This window comes from Pongo abelii, chromosome 5 (assembly GCF_028885655.2).
Source record: "Pongo abelii isolate AG06213 chromosome 5, NHGRI_mPonAbe1-v2.0_pri, whole genome shotgun sequence".
In the NCBI taxonomy this organism is placed as follows: Eukaryota; Metazoa; Chordata; class Mammalia; order Primates; family Hominidae; genus Pongo; species Pongo abelii.
Genome location: NC_071990.2, coordinates 58,154,141 through 58,175,518, shown reverse-complemented (window position 1 = coordinate 58,175,518; position 21,378 = coordinate 58,154,141). Strand labels below are relative to the sequence as shown.

The 21,378-nt window shown below is 37.3% G+C and overlaps 1 protein-coding gene across 2 annotated transcripts in view; it reads right to left on the bottom strand.

Annotated features, from left to right (window-relative positions):
• Positions 1-21,378, bottom strand: part of PRIM2 (DNA primase subunit 2) — a 315,636-nt gene that overhangs the window by 22,759 nt on the left and 271,499 nt on the right. For both annotated transcript variants that reach the window (XM_054557660.2, XM_002817031.6), the window contains one exon: positions 17,352-17,434. In XM_054557660.2, the coding sequence (XP_054413635.1) occupies positions 17,352-17,434 (83 nt within the window). The remainder of the gene's footprint in view (positions 1-17,351; positions 17,435-21,378) is intronic.

Genomic DNA, 21,378 nt, shown 5'->3' with positions numbered 1-21,378 from the left:
ATGACTTAAAGCTACCCAGTCTAAAAATCTAAACTACTTGCTTTATGAAATGAATTTACTTAACTTTCTGGGTACCTTAAGCTTGCTTCTTCAAAAGAAGCCGGGATGCCTCTGGGAGTATACTCTATAAAACTGATCAAGAAATAGAGTTAAGTTACAATAGTTTTATGACTATAGGTAGTTAGGTTTGACTTTACAAAAATATCCTAAGTGACAGTATCATATGTGACTGAATAAAATTCTTCCATAGGTATTAGTAATTTTTCATGTAATGAATACATAATAAATATAGAAAGATGTGTAACTATATAAACAGAGTAAGGATGTTTTCCATTTGAATGCAATTTTAATGAATATAAGTTTTAATAGGCTTAGCTAACAATGACATATGTTACTTGACTTTCAAAGTGATTTTTCTTTGAACCACCTTGAACATTAAATCTTCAAGCAACCATTTATCTTCAGTCTATAAGAAAGGAAGGATATACACAGAAATCAAGTAATAAAGCCAAAAGTATAACCATGGCCTGGTGACACCAATTCTAATGCTCAACTTCCCATCTTTTCCTTAATGCAGTTCTGAGTTTTACCAAGAACATTACACATTTTCAACTACAACACTAACAAAAGCTAAGTGCAGTAATCAAACTACTGTTCTCAAAAATCAGAAGAGATACTCCTGAAGATGAAATAGATACAAAAGCTGCCCTTAAAAGCAGTTACTTTCCATAAAGTAATTGACAGACTGAATACTATCATCCACTGGTAAGTCCCCCTTACCTAAGAAAATCATAGGAGTTTTTAGGTAGCTCAGATTTATAGGAACATTAAGTAAAGAGTCATTGAAATTTATCTTTGTCATAAAATCTTCTTGACAAAGAGTTACTTTTAAGTCTTTTAAATTGTCCCTTTTGAAAGATTTCTCCATTAAAAGGCATTTGCCAGTTTTAGATTTAATATGGTCACTAACTTCTTGAGAATTTTTGACTGTGAAAAACAGAGGTTAACCAACCTCTCAAGAAGCAATAAGAGCATACATTTTTTCATATTTCATGGTTTTAATTCACTCTTAAGTTTCTTAGAAGCACCAATTAGATTTGTTTTAAAAATCATTAATAGTTCAGTGAAAATTCTAAAACACATTTCCTTCCTCTATTAAAAAAACTAAAATCAGAAATAAAAAGAGAGTTTTAAAAACATTAGTGTAGAAATACATTTGTAAATAATGTATCATTTCAATCAAAATCTTGAAAAATGAATAGCCTTATGTATACTTACTTATGGGCCAACATGTAAAAGTAAGTATTGGTTGTAATAGGTCTAACACAATTGTACAGCAGAAGCAAACATTAAAATACACTGTAGAAACAGAACCTAATCACTCGAATACTCAACATTCTCAAGTGCTCAATACTTAAAAGCAGTGCTCTCAACAGAAATATGACATATCTGTAATTTTAGATTTTCTATAACCACAATTAAAACAGTAAAAATAAGCAATTACTTTCAGTAATATATTTTATCCAAAGCAATACATCTAAAATATTGTCATTTCAAAATGTAATCAATATAAAAATATTACTGAGATATTTCGTAATGCTTTTTTTCGATACTATTATAACTCTGTGAAACTTGGTGTACATTTTGCTACAGCCAGTGGTATACTGGAGCTAACACAAACTGGCTGTAATCCCAGCTACTTGGGAGGCTTAGGCAGGAGAATTGCTTGAACCCAGGAGGCAGAGGTTGCAGTGAGCCGAGATCATGCCACGGCACCCCAGCCTGGGCGACAGAGTAAGACTCCATCTCAAAAAAGAAAAAAGAAAAAAAAAAACTGTCAACCAAGATTCATAAGGAAAAAGTAAGAGATTCCCAAATAAACAAATGCTGAGGGAGTCTGTTGTTAGTAGACCGGCATGCCCAACAAGAAATGCTAGCGTAAATCCTTCAGGCAAAAAGAGAAGATCACTACAAAGTAACTCAAAGCCATTCAAAAAGAATGAACACAAGCTAAGGTAACTATATAGGTATTAAAAATCCAGTATTATTGTGTTTTTGATTTGTAACTCTTCTTTTTTCTCAAATGATTTAAAAGACAGATGCATAAAACAGTAATTATAAGTTAATGGGCACACAATGTATGAAGATGTAATTTGTGACGACAATATAAGGGGGAGGGACAGAGCTATATAGAAGTGGAGTTTTTGTATATAATAGATGCTAAGTTGATATTAAAAATTGTTATACATATAAAAGGTTATAGTCCCCAGGATAACCACTAAGAAAGTAATGGGAAAAAATACACCAAAAAAAAAGTGATGGGAATAAAAATGGTTCTATGGTACTATGGTCTGAATGTGTCCCCTCCAAAGTTCAGGTGCTGCAAATCTGCTAGTATTAAGAGGTGGAACCTTTAAGACATGATGAGGCCATGAGGGCTCATTCCTCATTAATAGAACTAAGGCCCTTACAAAGAAAAAAAGCAGCAGCAGCTTCAGGTGGCATTTGGCTAGCTTGTGTTCTTGTCCTTCTGCAATGTGAAGACTGAACAAGAAAGTCTGCATCAGATCAGAAATAGCCTCCTCAACCTCGGACTTCTCAGCCTCTATAACTGTGAGAAATAAATTTCTTTCATTTATAAATTAGCTGGTCTGTGGTATCCTGTTATAGCAGCACAAAACAGACTAAGTACACTACCAAAAAAAATTTTAATGCAAAAGAAGGTACTAATGGAGAAACTGAGGGATAAAAAAGACATGACATCATTGAAAGCAATGAGCAAAATGCCTGACATGGCAGCTCCTGTCTGTAATGCTGTTGCTTTAAAGTTTGCTTCGTCTGATATAAGAACAGCTACCCCTGCTTGCTTTCGGTGTCCATTTGCATGAAATGCCTTTTTCCACACCTTTACTTTAAGTTTATGTGAGTCCTTATGTGTTAGGTTAGTCTCCTGAAGGCAGCAGATTGTTGGTTGGTGAGTTCTTATGCATTCTGCAGTTCTGTACCTTTTAAATGGAGCATTTAGGCCATTTACATTCAATGTTAGTATTGAAATGTGAAGTACCTTTGCATTCATCATGCTCTTGGTTGCCTGCATACTTTGATTTTTTGTTTTTTAACTTGTATTTTTATTTTACAGGTCCTGTGAGATTTATGCTTTAAAGATATTCTGTTTTGATGTGTTTCCTGGATTTGTTTCAAGATTTAGAGCTCCTTTTAGCAGTTCTTCTAGTGGTAGCTTAGTAATGGCGAATTCTCTCAGCATTTGTTTGTCTGAAAACGACTGTATCTTTCCTTCATATGTGGTGCTTAGTTTCACTGGATACAAAATTCTTGGCTGATGTTTGTTTTGTTTGAGGAGGCTGTAGATAGGGCCCTAATCCCTTCTAGCTTGTAGGGTTTCTGCTGAGAAATCTGTTGTTAATCTGTTAGGTTTTCCTTTATAGGTTACCTAGTGCTTCTGTCTCACAGCTCTTAAGAGTCGTTCCTTCATCTTAACTTTGGATAACCTGGTGACAATGTGCCTAGGCGAAGATCTTTTTGTAATGAATTTCTTGGGTGTTCTTTGTCCTTTTTTTTGAGAGGGAGTCTCACTCTGTCACCCAAGTTGGAGTGCAGTGGCATGATCTCGGCTCACTGCAACCTCAGCCTCCCAGGTTCAAGCGATTCTCCTGCCTCAGCCTCCTAAGTAGCTGGGACTACAGGCGTGTGCCACCACGCCCAGCTAATTTTTTGCATTTTTAGTAGAGATGGGATTTCACTGTGTTAGCCAGAAAGGTCTCGATCTCCTGACCTCATGATCTGCCTGCTTCAGCCTCCCAAAGTGCTGGGATTACAGGTGTGAGCCACCGCGCCTGGCCCTGTGCTTCTTATATTTGCATGTCTAGGTCTCTAACAAAGCTGGGGAAGTTTTCCTCAATTATTCCCCCAAATATGTTTTCCAAGCTTTTAGAATTGTCTTCTTCCTCAGGAATACCGATTATTCTTAGGTTTGGTAGTTTAACGTAATCCCAAACTTCTTAGAGGCTTTGTTCATATTTTCTTATTCTTTTTTCTCTGTCTTTGTTGGATTGGGTTAATTCCAACACCTTGTCTTCAAGCACTGAATTTCTTTCTTCTACTTGTTCAATTCTATTGCTGAGACTTTCCAGAGCATTTTGCATTTCTAAAAGTGTATCCAAAGTTTCCTGAATTTTGTATTGTTTTTTCTTTTAGCTATCTATTTCATTGAGTATTTCTCTCTTCACTCCCTGTGTCATTTTTTGAATTTCCTTGCATTGGGCTTTGCCTTTCCCTGGTTCTCCCTGATTAGCTTAATAACTAACCTACTGAATTCCTTTTCAGTTATATCAGGGATTTCTTCTTGGTTTGATCTATTGCTGGTGAACTAGTATGATTTTTAGGGGGTGTTGATGAGCCTTGTTCTGTCATATTACTAGGTTTGGTTTTCTGGTTCCATCACATTTGGGTAGGCTCTGTCAGAGGGAAGGTCTGGGGCTGAATGCTGTTGTTCAGATTCTAGTGCACAGGGCGTTCCCTTGATGTAGTATTCTCCCCTTTTCCTGTGGTTGTGGCTTTCTGTGAGCCGAACTGCAATGATTGTTGTCTCTCTTCTGGGTTTAACCATCCAGTGAGTCTACCTGGCACCATGCTAGTACTAGGGGTTTCTGCACAGTCCTGTGATGTGAACTGTCTATGGGTCTCTCAACCACAGATACCAGTGCCTGTTCCCCATTGGAGGCGGCAGAAAGTGCAATGAACTCCATGAGGGTTCTTAGTTTTGGTGACTTAATGCTCTATTTTTGTGCTGGTTGGCCTCCTGCCAAGAGGTGGCGCTTTCCAGAGAGCATCAGCAGTAGAAGTGCAGAGGGATCGGCAGTGGGTGGGGCCCTAGAATTCCCAAGATTATACGTCCTTTGTCTTATGCTACCTGGGTGGGTAGGGAAGGACTGTCAGGTGGGGGCAGGGCTAGGCGTGTCTGAGCTCAGACTCCCCTTGGGTGGGTCTTGCTGCGGCTGCTGTGGGGGACGGGGTGAGATTCCCAGGTCACTGGAGTTGTGCACCTAGGAGGATTATGGCTGCCTCTGCTGAGTCATGCAGGTTGTCAAGGAAGTCGGGGAAAGCCAACAGTCACAGGCCTCACCCAGCTCCCATGCAAACTGAAGGGCTGGTCTCACTCCCACCATACCCCCTACAACAGCCCCAGATCTGTTTCCAGGTGGAAGGCGGGCTTGAAAACTTGCCCGAGGCTTTCACCTCCCAGAGTATTTGGGGTGTCTCCCGGGTCCTGCAGGAGCAGTCTGCTTCCTTCCGAGAGTCTGAGGGTCCTCTCAGGATTGGTGGTTTGTTCTTGCAGTTGATCTGGAGCTAAAATTCACAATTTAAGCCTCTACATGCTGCTCTGTCTGGAGCTGCAATCTAGTCCTGCCTCCCATCTGCCATGATCCCTCTTTATATACAATCTACAGATTCAATGCAATCCCTATCAAAGTTCTAATGGCTGTTTTTGCAGAAATAAAAATGTTGATCCTCAAATTCATATGGAATTGCAAGGAGCTCCAGATAGCCAAAATAATATTGAAAAAGAACAAAATTGGAAGATTCCATGCTTCCTGATTTCAAAACTCAATACAAGGTACAGAAATCAAAACAGTGTGGTACTGGCTGGCATAAGGCAGACATATAGACCAATACAGTAGAAATTGAGATTTCAGAAATTATCCCATACATCTATGTCCAATTGAGTTTTGACAAGGGTGCAAGACCATCAATGGGGAAATTGTCTCTTCAAGAAATAGTGTTAGAAAACTGGATATTCACAAGCAAAAGAATGAAGATAAACCCCTACATCATACTATCTACAAAAATTAACTCAAAAGGGATCAATGACCTAAATATAAAAGCTAGAGCTATAAAACTTTCATACAAAGCCATAGATGTCAATATTCACAACCTTCAATTTGACTGTAGATAATTATGACACTAAAAGCACAAGTAACAAAAGAAAACAAACTTCATCAAAATTAAAATCTTTTGTCCACCAATAGACATTAAGAAGTTGTTGACAAGAAAACCTACAGGAGAACATATTTGCAAATTATGTATCTATCTGATAAGAGTCTTGTATCCAAAATATATTAAGAACTCTTAAACTCAACAAAAAGACAACCCAATTCAAAAACAGACAAAGGAATTGGATAGACATTTCTTCAAAGAAGATGTACAAATGGCCAAAAAGTATATAAAAAGATGCTCAACATCATTAGTCATTAGAAAAATGCAAATCAAAACCACAATGAGATATCACTGCATACTTAAAAGGATGGTGTTATGAAATGAATTGTGTCCCTCAAATAAAGATATGTTGAAGTCCTAACTCCCACTACCTAAAAATGTGATCTTATTTGGAAATAGGGTATTTACAGAGGTAATCAAAATGAGGTCATTAAGGTAAGCCCTAATCCAATATTACTGGTGTCCTCCTAAAAAGAGGAAACTAGACAAAGAATGCACAGAGCAAAGATGGTGAGAAGACATACAGGGAGGAAGCCATGTGAAAATAAAGATAGAGTTTGGAGTGATGCATCTACAAGTCAAAGATTGCCAACAAACCACCAGAAGCTGGGAAAAACGTGGGAACAGGTTCTCCCTCACAGCTCTCAGAAGGAACTAACCTGCCAACACCTTGACTGCTGGCTTCCAAAACTGTGAGATAAATTTTTAAAGTCACCCAGTTGGTGGAAACAACCCAGTGTCCATCAAAGGACGAATGGATAAACAAAATGTGGTACATACATACAATGGAGTATTATTCAGCCATTAGAAAGAACAAAACACAAATGAACCTTGTAAACATGCTATATGAAGTAAGCCAGACAGTGTATGATGCTATTTTACGAAATGTTCAGAATAGGTAAATCCATAGAGATAGAAAGCAGATTATTGGTTTCTAGGGGCGGCAGGAAGTGACTGTTTAATAGGTATGAGGTTTTCTTTGGGGGTGATGAAAAGGTTTGGAACTTGATAGAAATAGTAGCTGTAAAATATTGTGAATGTACTAAATGCATTGAATTGTAAACTTTAAAATAGTTATTTGTATGTTATGTGACTTTCACCTCAATAAAAAAAGCAAACAGATCTTTTGAAAATCTGTTACCATATATAATTTACATTTTCTGAATTATTCTCATCTTTATTTCAATTTGTCAGTGTTTCAAAAATGCGTTATACATTTTCTTAAGTTTAGGTACATAAGAATTACCATTCACTTCACAGTGATGGCTTTCCATGAAAGAAGAAACCAAAAAGAATTTCAACTGGATTTAAAATAGAAAAATACTACAGAGAATCAGAACAATGTATCGTAAGAAACTTCAGCTTCACTGTCAGGCATAGGTATGAATTCTGGCCTGATCTTATATTACTTCTATGGTTCTGAGCAGTTTCTTGCCTTCTCCAAACCTCAGCTTTCTCATCTGTAAAATAAGGATAATGTAGTGGTAGGAATCAAACGAGATACAGTTTATTTGTGTAAAGCCTCCATCACAATGCTTTGCACAAGCAGGCCAAAAACAAAACAAACTACCGTGGCTTCAAATTGTTCTATTTCCAGAGACAGATCAAGCACACCCCTCATTACTACATAATAAGAAAGAAAAACTATTAAGGAGTAATAGCATTCAGAGATTACAATAAAAGATGTTAACTTCATTGTGGCATATATTACAATGAACTACCACTTTTAGATTAGTCTGTAGGCAGCAATTATTGTTTATTTATTAAGCTCTGTGAGAATTTAAAGATATGCCACAAATGATTCAGTATAACAAAGAGACAGTTTTCCTATAAACTTTATGTATTTATTGTTTGCTAATTTTTGGAGAGATGGAGTCTTGCTGTGTCTTCCAGGATGGAGTACAGTGGCACAATTATAGCTCACTGTAACAATTACTAGGCTCAAGCAAGCTTCCTGCTTCAGCCTCCCAAACAGCTAGAACTACAGGTGTGCACCACCACAACTGTTATTTTTATTACTTTTTTAAAGGCAGGGTCTACCTATGTTGCCCAGGGTGGTCTCCAACTCCTGGCTTCAAGCAATCCTCTCACCTCGGCCTTCCAAAGTGCTGGGATCACAGGTGTGAGCCACTGTGGCCAGCCCCAATTTTTCTATTAAAATAGGACATAGCACACCGTTATAAGCCCATGAAACAAAGTACAATTTGAAAATTTCATGTGCATCTTTCCACAATAGAAAAAACTTACTTCTTCTGAGAAACAAACCATTACCAATGAGAGCTTTTACTGTCAATATTTTGAACATATATTCTCTTCTCTTTTTTTTTTTTTTTTTTTGAGACAGGGTCTCACTCTGTGGCCCGGGCTGGAGTGCAGTGGCATGATCATGGTTCACTCAATCCCCATGGGCTCAAGCAATCCAGCAATCCTCCCACCTCAGCCTCCTGCATAGCTGACACTATAGGCACATGCCTCCACGCCTGACTAATTTTTGTATTTTTCTTGTAGAGACTGGGTTTTGCCATGTTACCCAGGCTGGTCTCGAGCTCCGGGCTCAAGCAACCTACAGGCCTTGGCTTCCCAAAGTGCTGGGATTCAGGCATGAGCCACCGCACCCAGCTCTAAAATTTCTGTATCTCAAAATATAAATATTTCTATCATAAAATTGCAGGTTTTTAAAGGAAAAGCTGAAGTGGAAAATAAAAGCTAAAAACAAAAGTGTTTTTAGAATAATTAGAAACTTCAGACATCTAACTTAGGCAGAAACTATTGATAGATGGATACGATACCCAAACTAACAAAACATTGAAAGGATTTTTTAACTCACTGCCAATTTTGAAAAGAAATTAATGAAAGTATTGAGATTAAAATGTACACACACAGATATATATAGATATATATATATATATATATATCTATATATATCTATATTTGAGACAGACTCTCGCTCTGTTGCCCAGGCTGGAGTGCAGTGGCGCGATCTCCGCGCACTGCAAGCTCCGCCTCCCAGGTTCACACCATTCTCCTGCCTCAGCCTCCCAAGTAGCTGGGACTACAGGGGCCCGCTAGCACGCCTGGCTAATTTTTTGTATTATTAGTAGAGATGGGGTTTCATCGTGTTAGCCAGGATGGTCTCGATATCCTGACCTTGTGATCCGCCCGCCTCGGCCTCCCAAAGTGCTGGGATTATAGGTGTGAGCCACCGCGCCCTGCCAACATACACCAATATTTTAAGGAGAAAAAGCTGAGGTGCCAATAAGAAATGACCAATATAGATTGTATATCTATATATATTATTCACTGGTCATCAGCTGTGTATTCCTGAGAAATAATTTTCCGGTAGTCTTAAATTTCTGAACATTTTGCAAATAGAGGTAACAATGGCTTTTACTCCAGACCATTTTTTCAAAGATGTTCATGTAACACAATGGTCTCCAACCTTTTTGGAACCAGGGACCAGTTTCATGGAAGACAGTTTTTCCACGGGCCAGGGTGGAGAGGTGGTTTCAGGATGAAACTGTTCCACCTCAGATCATCAGACATTATTAGTTCGATTCTCATAAGGAGCACACAACCTAGATCCCTCGCATGCACAGTTCACAATAGGGTTCGAGCACCTATGAGAATCTAACATGGCCACTGATCTGACAGGAGGTGGGACTCAGGCAGTAATGCTTGCTTGCCCTGGCTCACCTCCTGCTGTTCCTAACAGGCCATGGCCCAGTACCAGTCCATGGCCCAGGGGTTGGGGACCTCTGATATAATGAACAGCCCTGGAAGAAAATGGTGCCTTCCACTGGATTAAAGAGCAGACATATGGCAGGAGAATTGCTTGAATCCAGGAGGCAGAGGTTGCAGTGAGCAGAGATCGCGCCATTGCACTCCAGCCTGGGTGACGAGAGCAAAACTCTGTCTCAAAAAATTAATTAATTAATTAAAAATAAATAAAAAATAAAAAAGAGTAGACATACTTACTGTCCATAATAAAAGGTTCAGATTCCCTAAACTCAGGGTTTCTCTCCCCCAACACAAGCCACTGCATGTGCAGGTAGTACCTGGCCTTCATGTTGCTCTGTGGGAAGTAGGTCTCAAGGAACGAATGCAAGAAAAGGCTGACATACTGCTATTGCTGGAACTGTCATGTCTTCTGCCAGAATCCATAAAAGTGTGGCAGCTAAGTTCTTAGCTTGCAAGTAGGGTAAAATCTCAGATCCTTCACAGTTCCTAACATGGATCAGATACTATGCTAGGTACTGGGAGCTCAGAGGGATAAGGGTTAGAATTTCATACCCAGAGACCTTGCAGCCATCTAGTACTACTGCTATTACCATCTATCCATTAGGCACACGACCATTAAACTTAAACTTCATTAATAACATTATGCTTTCTTTCTAACTTTTAATCAAAGTAATGCATGTAAGGAAAAAAAACTGAAGTACATTATGGCTTATTATTAAAATCAACAGTTCTCATATCACATTTCTTCCCACTGCTTGGTTAGTTCCCAAGAGGCAATTACTTTAACCATTTCCATTTTTTATTACATAGGATGTTGTCTATGTCACTCTAAATTATATGTTTATACTTTAAGTTCTTGATATAAACTTAATCTACTGCATTTTTACTATGAAAAGTAAATATTTTGGCTCATGATGCTACTTAGCATCTACCCTTTCTTTCTCCCCCATTAAAAAAAAGAAATTAAGTGGTTCATGTCTATAATCCCAACACTTTGGGAGGCCAAAGTGACAGGACTGCTTGAGCCATGAGTTCAAGACCAGCCTAGGCAACACAGCAAGACCTCTATCTCTACAAAAAAGTAAAAAATTAGCTGGGCATGGTGATGTGCACCTGTAACCCCAGCTACTTAGGAGACTGAGGCAAGAGGATCACTTAGGCCCAGGAGTTCGAGGTTGCAATGAGATATGATCATACTACTGCACTCCAGCCGGCGTGACAGAGCAAGACCCTGTCTATTAAAAAAATAAATAAATAAAAAATAAAAAAAAGCGAAAAGAAAAAAATTAAGGTATAATTTCCACACAGTAAAATATATCCCCTTTTTACTCAGGGACTAAGTTTTTTCTAAAAAAGTAAAAAAAAGTTTTTAAATAAAATATATTTCCTTTTATCATAGTTCTGCAACATTTGACAAATTCAGTTTTGATATTACCCTGCAATCAAGACAGATCATCCCCATTACCCAAAAATATTTCCCTTGTCCTTTATAACACCTCTCCCGCTCCCAGCAATCACTCTGTACCTATAGATTTGTCATACAAATAGAATTATGCACTATAGTGCTTTTGAGTCTGACTTCTTTCACTCGGTATAATGTATTTGAGAACCTTACATGTTAATGGATGTATCAGTAATTTGTTCCTTTCTATTGCCAGGTAATATTCCATTGTATGACTATACCACAATTTGTTAATCCAATCACACACTGAAGAACATCTGGGTTGTTTCTAGTTTTTGGCAATTATGAATAATGCCTACACTATAAACACTTAGGAACAGATTTTTATTTGGACTTATGCTTTTATTTCAATTCTATAAATACTAGTTACAGGTATCACTGTGTCACATAGCATGTGTAAGCTTCACTTTATAAGAAATTGCCACACTCCTTTTCAAAGTGACTCTACGACTTGCATTTCCTCCACTATTGTATGAGACTTTCAGTCGCTCTGCATCCTCACTAGCACTTAGTATTGCTAGATTTTTAAAAATTAGACCAATTTTATTTGGCATATCATGGTATTCATTGTAGTTTTAAATTTCATTTCACTAATGAGCTATATTTTTTCATGTGCTTATAGTTACCATTCACACTTTTTCTTTGGTGAACTGTCTACTCAAATGTTTTGCCCATTTACAAAATTGTTTTCTAATTACTGAGTTTTGAGAGTTCTTTATATCTTTTGGATTCACATCTTTTATGAAATTTATGATTTGCAAATATTTTCTTCCAGTCTGTGGCTTATCTTGTTCTCTTAAAGCTGTCTTTTGCAGAGCAAAATTTTTAATTTTGGTAAAGTCTAATTTATCACTATTTTCTTTCAGGGAACACATCAAACCCAAGGTCGTGCAGATATTCTGTTTTCTTCTGTAAGTTTCACATTTTACAGCTACTTAGTTCTATAATCCATTTTAAAATAATTTTTATATAAGCTTGGAGGTATATGTCTAGGATTTTTGCATTTGGATATCCGATTGTTCTAGATCTACTTGTTCTAGAACTCTAGAGTTGTTCTGGAACTCTACATTACCATTTCCTTATTAAATTGCCCTGGCACCTTTGTTTAAAAATCAGTTGTCCATATATATGTGGGTCTATTTCTGAACTCTATTCTGTCCAATTAATCTGTCTTCATCATTTCCCTAATACCACACCATCTTAATTACAATAGTTTTCAGTAAGTTTTGAAATCAGGAAACATGTGTCTCCACTTTGTTTTTCGTTTTCATCAGTCTTTCACATAAAGATCTTATGTATATTTTGGATTTCTGGTACTACTGAATACGGTATTAGGTTGCTACAAAAGTATTTGCGGTAAAAGCCACAATTATGTTTGCAGCAAACTAATACTTTTTGAAATGTTTAATTTCCAATTGTTCACTGTAAGAAATAGAATTGATTTTTGTATATTGAGTTAGTATCCTTCCACCTACTAGTTACAGTAGCATCTTGCTAGGTTCTTTGAGATTTTTTACATTGATAATCACTTTGAGAATAGAAAAAGGTTTTCTTTTTTCTTTTCTAATCTTTTGTTTTTCTTGCTTTATTGCTCTGCTTTAAATCCTACTTTATAGGATTTCAAATTATTTACATTTGTAATGGATTTTAAAGACCTAGACTATGATCTACCTGGGTTACTATCTCATGTCTCCTGCTGTTGGGTAACATGTTCTACAGATGTTAATTAGGTAAAGTTGGTTGACAGTATTGTTCAAGGCTTCTATATCCTTCCTGACTTTCTGCCTGCTTCTTCTGTTAATTATTAAGAGGAGTGCTGAAGTCTCCAGATATAACTGTGGATTTGTCTAGTTCTCTTTTCAGTTCTCTGTTATTAATTCATGTATTTTGAAGCTATGTTGTTGGGGCATAAATATTTATAATGTTTATATCGTGTTGGTGAATTGACTGCTGTGTATTTCTCTTTTCGGTGAGGAGAGGAGAATAAATGCAGGGGTACCCATTTTCTTTGGCCATATTCTGTTGTTTAATTGCTGTTTCTTAAGCTGGATATCAAGCTCATTAATTTTCAGTGATTTTGTAACACTATTAAGGTTAATTAGAAAGGAAAATGAAATGTGATCCTGTAAGTATGCTTTATAAAAAAAATCAGCAACACCAGCTGAGTCACAATGATCTCTTTTCTGATCACCAACATTTTGATTACTTAAAACATCTATTTCTTGGCCAGGCGTGGTGGCTCACACCTGTAATCCCAGCACTGTGGGAGGCCGAGGCAGGTGGATCACCCAAGGTCAGGAGTTTAAGACTAGCCTGGCCAACATGGTGAAACCCCATCTCTACAAAAATACAAAAATTAGCTGGGCATGATGGAGGGTGCCTGTAATCCCAGCTACTCGGGATGCTGAGGCGGGAGAATCACTTGAACCCGGGAGGTGGAGGTTGCAGTGAGCCGAGATTGCGCCATTGCACTCCAGCCTGGAAGACAGAACAAGACTCTGTCTCCAAAAATTAAAAAATATATATATTTCCTATAGTTGAAGGTATCTTTTTCAAGTAGTTTTCTCTGAGATAAAAATAACCACATGGAGTTCTACCTTACGTACATTTTAATGATGTTTTTCTTAACTCTCATTCAGTATTTTAATGTATGCTTGGAGTTTTCAAGATCTAATCTGCACTTAGGCCAACCTGCAAAATTCAACCTTATCAAAATGTTTTACATGGAATTTTCATTCATTAACTCTCTGCCCTTTAGAATACAGTCCACCAGCTGCTTCACTCTAGTGAGATCCACTCAATAAAGACATCAAATAAAAGCAAGATATTATTTACAGCTTGCCGGCATGCACTATACATCTGTGTTCATCTCAGATAAAAGGTTACAATGCAGGTCTAAAGGGTAATGTGAAAATTACTAACCAGCTTCAGCTAAGTAAGGGGTATACTTATGGATCAAGGGCAAATGGAGAAATACAGTGGAGTCAAAAGCAAAGCATATACAAACATGGTCATTACTATTAACTATAAACATTAATTTTCTTGCGATAATGTTAGTATATTATTTTTTAAAGGTGATTCTTTATGACTGCTAAAAAACGCCTCTAATTTCTTCTAGATTCCCTATCACATTTGTTGGTGGTAGTTTCTAACCTTTTCTATAACCAGAATATCATTCATAACACCTTTACTCTCCAGCTGATGACCTTACTTTATTTACAAGGAAGAGTAAGACCAGTTGATACACTCCATCAACTTCCCTTTGCTGTGTCTTAACTATTTCCTCTATGTTCCCACATTGCTGAGGGGTATGCCTTTCTCTGTCACCATCCTTTGGTTCAAGTACATATCGTCCTTCCTCCAATAAGTTACTTTTTCACTTGTGTCTTTGAGTTCCTATTTGCCTCTCTCTGCAAACCACCATGCGTACTCTAGGATTCACCTCATACCTAAATATGCCCATTCGCTCTTCCAACATTTTTAAAGCACCTAACAAGTGTAACTCATTGGATTACTATGAGACAGAAAGTTAAGTAAAAATCCAGTCCTCCTTTCAGGGAACTCACAAACTATTGGGAAAGATGAACAGGTAAACAAATAATTACAATCAAGTGTAACAAATGTTAAGAGCAAAGGCACGTACAATCCAGTCATGGTATAAAGGAAAGAGAACTTAATTCTGCTTGGTTAAAGAGATATTTTCTTTCTATCTTCATCAAGCCCACCCTCTCTGACAGTTCTTTCTTCTCTTCTTCCTACAGATAGGCTCAGGTCTTAAACCCAGAAATGAACAATCCCATGATGCTTAAGCTAATACTACTCTAGCATCCCCTTTACTGGCACTTTTTTTTTTTTTCTTGAGACAGGGTCTCACTCCATTGCCAATGCTGGAGTGCAGTGGCATGATCACGACTCCCTGGAGCCTCAACTTCTTGGGCTCAGGTGATTCTTCCACCTCTGCCTCCTGAGTAGCTGAGGCTACAGTTGCACACCACCACACCTGCTAATTTTTTGTAGAGACAGGTTTTTGCCATGTTGCCCAGGCTGGCCTTGAATGCCTGGGCTCAGCAATCTGCCTGCCTCAGCCTACCTACTAAGTGCTAGCATTACAGGTACAAGCCACTGCACCTGGCCTGACACATTTTTTGAAAAGGTTATTTACTGTCTTTCATTAATTTTTTAAGCAAGTATAATCTTGCTTTTGGTTTCCACCATTTTACTGACACCTCACCAAAGTCAAAGTCAAATAATCCTCTCAGCATATCCAACCACCTTTTCTCAGTTCTCTTCATGAAAAAAATCTCTGCTACAAGGGACTCTGTGGAACTTATTCTCTTCTCAAAATTTTCTCCTTGACTTTTGTGATACTTCACTACCCTAATGTATTTCCTCCCTCTCTCCCCATTTCTGTTCAGTCTTCATTGATCCCACCTCCTTTTAATGCTTGGCAAAGAGAAGGATTAGCGAAGATTACATTTTCAAACACAGCTTTTGACTCCCTACCTCTTCTCTCCCTCCAGCAAACTCATGATAATAAGCTCTAAAGTAGAGTGGAGTTCAGGGGGAAAAAAAAAAAAATCTTAAGAGTTAGAAAGCCTGGCTTCAATTTTTGGTTCTACCACTGACTTCCTACCTATGCACCATGGCATGTCACATCCTAGGACTCCAAAAAAGAGAATGGCTTTCTACCTATGCTACAATTCTAACTGAAAAGACCATCGGATTTCTAGTCCTAAATTATCTAATGCCCCAAATCCACATTAATACCATTTAAATGCAGACATAATATGTTAAAATAGATACTTTAAGAACTTGTATTGTTTTCAAAAAGGTGATCCTTTATGATTGCTAAAAAAAAAAAAAAGCCACTAATTCTTTATTTCTAGATTCCTTATCAAATATGTTAGCAGCAGTTTATAACCACTAAAATTAAGTCACTCAAACCGAAACCAACTATACTTCCTTTAAGTTACCTGTTAGTATTTATGTATTGGTGCCACCATTATCCTAAGCTTGAAATCTTAATACTCCTATAGTCTTTCATTTGTGCATTCTCTCTCCCTAATTCCCAACCTTTGTGCAAGGCCTAATTCAAAGGGCATCTCTTCCATAAAGGGTTCCTTGACCTCTTCAGCTGGTTATAGTCTTTCCCTCATCAGAAGACCCAAGACAGTCTATGTGTACCTCTCATGACACTTGGTTTATGTTTGTTTTTTTTTTTTCAGACACTGGTTTTGTGGGAGAAGGATTTATATCTGATTCTTCCTTGCATACTCTGTGGCACCTTGAACACTGCTTTGCTCAAAGTACTAAAAAACTATGTAAGATTTGTTATCTGAACTTTGGACACAGAAGCAGCCATAAAGTTGTCTAGAGTAACAATTTTCTTTAAATAAAAATAACAATTTAAAGATGTATGATGATTTAGATGTTGTAACTCTAAAATACATAATGTTCTTCTTAAGCTAAGGAAGCAGAAGTTCTTCCCCTATTCCTTCAAAATTCCAGTCAACTTGAAAGCACACTATAGAAAATAGTCTTTGCTATGTCACAATATTAATTTTTTAAAGGTAGACTTACTAAAAAATGCACTCTTTAACATTTGGTTTTACAATCTGAGCATTTCCACTGTTCATAAGACAAAGTATTTTGACAAACTATTTGATCTACCATCAGAAGTGTAGATTACACACAGCAATAACTGATGACTATCAGAACATTCAGCCAGTATGTACTACATTATCATCTGCTCAGAAAACAATTTCCCGAAATGAAATATGCTGTCATTAATTTTCAGCTTCATTAATAAGCTTCCATGCATTGCTCAAAAATTTTATTTTTAAAGATGTAGTCCTCAATTGAGATAGTAAAACAAACTGAGGTAGGTGGGGAAGGTTTCCAGCTTCCTTTATGACTAGGAAAAATAAAAATGCAGCTTAGCAGACAGAAGAACTAGAATTTCCCAAGAGTCTAAACCAGATAAGTCAAGGTTTTAACTTAATTCATCTTGAAGATAAGATGTCTGGTGTGAGGCCTGACAAGTAGTACACAGCATCACTGCAAGAACATTAAATAAAATGGAAAGATCTGTCTAAGGCCTCGTTACTGCAGATGCAGAGAGAAGAATATGACCTACCTGGCTTATCCCTCCAGGAGAGATCTTGTATGACTGCAACTTTTGCTTCAGCAGCTCTGGATCACTGTGACGGAATGGGCACCCTGACAACAAAAAATAAGCCAGCACACAAACAAGGTTATTTACCCACAACTTAGTACAATACCACACTCGAGAGACCATCTAAGCTCCCCTTAATTGTCTAACAGCTTATTAATAAAAAAAGGTAATTGCCCATGGGTGCAACTGCTTTCCTCTTTTTATCTAAATGATTACTTAGCTGTATGGTTATCAGGGCACTCCAGGCTCAAGAGTTACATAAAACATTGCAGCATTCTCAGGCTAAGATGTCCATTCAACAGGAAGAGGGAAAACAGCTTTAATTACGCTCCTTACTAACAAGCACAAATAATCACAAAACAGCTGCATAATAGTTTATTTTAAAACTTTATACAATCATCTTATATTCTAGTCTAAAAATTATATAAAAGGCATATGAGAGAAGGAAGATAAACAAAATGAAAACCATGCAAACTCTGAGAAAGAAAAAAATTCAACATCATTTTCAAATGTAAATTATATGCCTATTTCCTAAAGTGTAGAATCTATGAAAATGTAAAAGAATCATGGATGGAAATGAGATGAAAAAATAAACTATTTCATAGAAAAACAACTTATGGTGGATATGTGTCATCTCTATATTATTTCATGAAAAAAATGAAAGACCACTAGAAATATTCACATAAATAAGAATACAGAAGAATTTGAAATATAAAAGCTGTTTTAGGATAAAATCTAGAAAATTTTAGATATTTTAATAAACTGCAATGGTAAGTCAAAATGCTTATTAAAATTTTAATACAGAAAAGTCTTATTTTTTGCAGTCATACAGATGATAGATTTGTAAGTTCATAAGAAATGATTGTGCATTTTTCACAAATTAGAAAATCTAGAGGAAATGACTAAGTTCCAGGAAACACACAACCTTCTGAGACTGAAGCAGGAAGAAAGTGAAAATCTGAACAGACCACTAATGAGGTCTGAAATTGAATCTGGAATAAAAAACCTATCAACCAGAAAAAGCCCTGGACCAGGTAGATTCACAGCCAAATTCTACCAGATGTACAAAGAAGAATTGGTACCAATCCTACCAAAACTACTCCAAAAAACTGAGGAGGGGGGACTACCCCCATTAACTCAATTTATGAAGCCAGCATCACCCTGATACCAAAATCTGGTTGAGACACAATGAAAAAAAGAAAACTTCTGGCCAATATCTCTGATGACCATAGAATCAAAAATCCTCAACAAAATACTAGCAAACTGAATCCAGCAGCACATCAAAAAGCTAATTCACCATGATCAAACAGGCTTTATTTCTGGGATGCAAGTCTGACTCAACATATGCAAATCAATAAAAGTGTTTCACCACATAAACAGAATTAGAAACAAAAACCATATTATCTCAATAGAAAAAGCTTTCAATAAAATCCAATATCCTGGCCAAGCGCGGTGGCTCACGCCTGTAATCCCAGCACTTTGGAAGGCCGAGGCGGGTGGATCACGAGGTCAGGAGATCAAGACCATCCTGGCTAACACGGTGAAACCCCGTCTCTACTAAAAATACAAAAAATTAGCTGGGCATGGCGGCAGGTACCTGTAGTCTCAGCTACTCAGGAGGCTGAGGCAGGAGAATGGAATGAACCCAGGAGGCGGAGCTTGCAGTAAGCCAAGATCGCGCCACTGCATTCCAGCCTGGGAAACAGTGAGACTCCATCTCAAAAAAAAAAAAAAAAATCCAATATTCCTTCATGATAAAAACCCTCAAAAAACTAGACACCAAAGGAATATACCTCAAAATAATAAGAACTATCTAAGAGAAACCCACAGCCAACATCATACTGAATGGGCCAAAGCTCAAACCATTCCCCTTGAGAATGGGAACAAGACAAGGATGCCCACTCTCACCACTCTTACTCAAAATACTACTGGGAGTCCTACCCAGAGCAATCAGGCAAAAGAAAGAAATAAAAGCCATCCAAATAGGAAAAGACGTCAAACTATCTTTCTTTGCTGATGATATGATTCTATACCTAGAAAACCCTAAAGAATGCACCAAAAGGCTCCTGGAATTAATCAATGACTTCAGCAAAGTTTCAGGATACAAAATTAATATACAAAAATCAGTAGCATTTCTTTTTTTTTGAGACAGAGTCTCTCTCACTCTGTCACCCGGCGCAGTGGTGCCATCTCAGCCAACTGCAACCTCTGCCTCCTGAACAGCTGGAATTACAGGTGCACGCCACTATGCCTGGCTAATTTTTGTTTTGCTTTTTAATTTTAGTAGAAATGAGGTTTCACCATGTTGGCCAGGCTGGTCTTGAACTCCTGACCTCAAGTGATCTACCCGTGTTGGCCTCCCAAAGTGCTGGGATTACAGGCATGATCCACCATGCCCGGCCTTAAAAATCAGTAGCATTTCTATATACCAACAATGTTCAAGCTGAGAGCCAAATCAAAAACACAATTCCATTTACAGTAGCCACCAAAAAATAAATAAATAAAATATTTAGGAATACATCTAAGCAAGGAAGTGAAAGATCTCTACAAGAAGAACTACAAAATGCTGCTGAAAGAAATCAGAGACAACACAAACAGAAAAACATTCCATGCTCATGGATTGGAAGAATCAATATCATTAAAATGGCCATACCACCCTAAGTAATGTACAGATTCAATGCTATTTCTATCAAACTACCAATGTCATTTTTCACAGAATAAGAAAACAACTATTCTAAAATTCATATGGAACTAAAAAAGAGCCTAAATGACCAAAGCAATCCTAAGCAAAAGGAACAAAGCCAGAGGCATCACTCTACCTAACTCCAAACTATACTATAAGGCTATTGTAACCAAAACAGTATGGTACTGGTACAAAAACAGACACAGAGACTAATGAAACAGAATAGACAATCAGAAATAAGACAGCATACCTACAACTATCTGACCTTCAACAAAGTCAATAAAAATAGGCAATGGAGAAAGGACTCCCTATTCAATAAATGGGTTGGAATAACCAGCTAGCAGAGACATGAAAATTCTAAGAATAAAAAAGAAATGCTAGCGATCAAAAACACTGTAACAGAAATGAAGAATGTCTTCAATGGGTTCATCAGTAGCTGGACATGACTGGGGAAAATCCTTGGATCTTGTGGATATGACAGATAGAAACTTCTGAAACTAAAAAGCAAAGAGAAAAAAGACAAAAACAAAACAAAACAAAACACAATACCTAAGAACTATAGGACAACTATAAAAGGTATAACATGTGTGTAAATGAAATCCCAAAAGGTGAAAAAAGAGAGAAAAGAACAGAAGCACAGATGGGGAGAAAACATTTGCAAAAGACAAGTCTGATAAAGTACTGTTATGCAAAATACACAATGAACTCTTGTAAACTATGGGCTTTGGATGATAAGGATTTGTCAATGTAGGTTCATCAATTGTAACACATGTACCAGTGTGGTGTGGGATACTGACAGCAAGGGAGGTTGTGCGTGTGTTGGGGCGTGGAGGTATATGGGAACTCTGAACTTCCCACACGATTTTGCTGTGAACCTAAAACAGCTCTAAAAAATTAAGTTTATTACTTTTTAAAAACGGAATAAGTAAATGTTTCCAACAAATAATGAGTTCATTGAGTGCTAAGTATAAGTGTCAAGAAGACTGACAGAGTTGAACTTAGAAACAAAATAATAACATAAAGCACTGGGATAACAAGATACAACTTAAAAGAAATAAAGTTTTGCATTTAAGCTAATGAAAACCAACTAATTAAGAAACAAATGCTAGAACCAGGAAATTTGCAGACAAATCCCTGGGAGTTTTACTTGGCCACAAGCTTAATCATAAGTTGACTGCCTGGTATGGCTGCTAGGCTAAAAAAAGCTTCAGGCTTCCTCAACAGAAGTACCTGGACCCATGGTTTTCAAACTTTAGAAGACATAAAACTCACCCAGTGTACTTGCAAATAAAGTCTGATTTTATA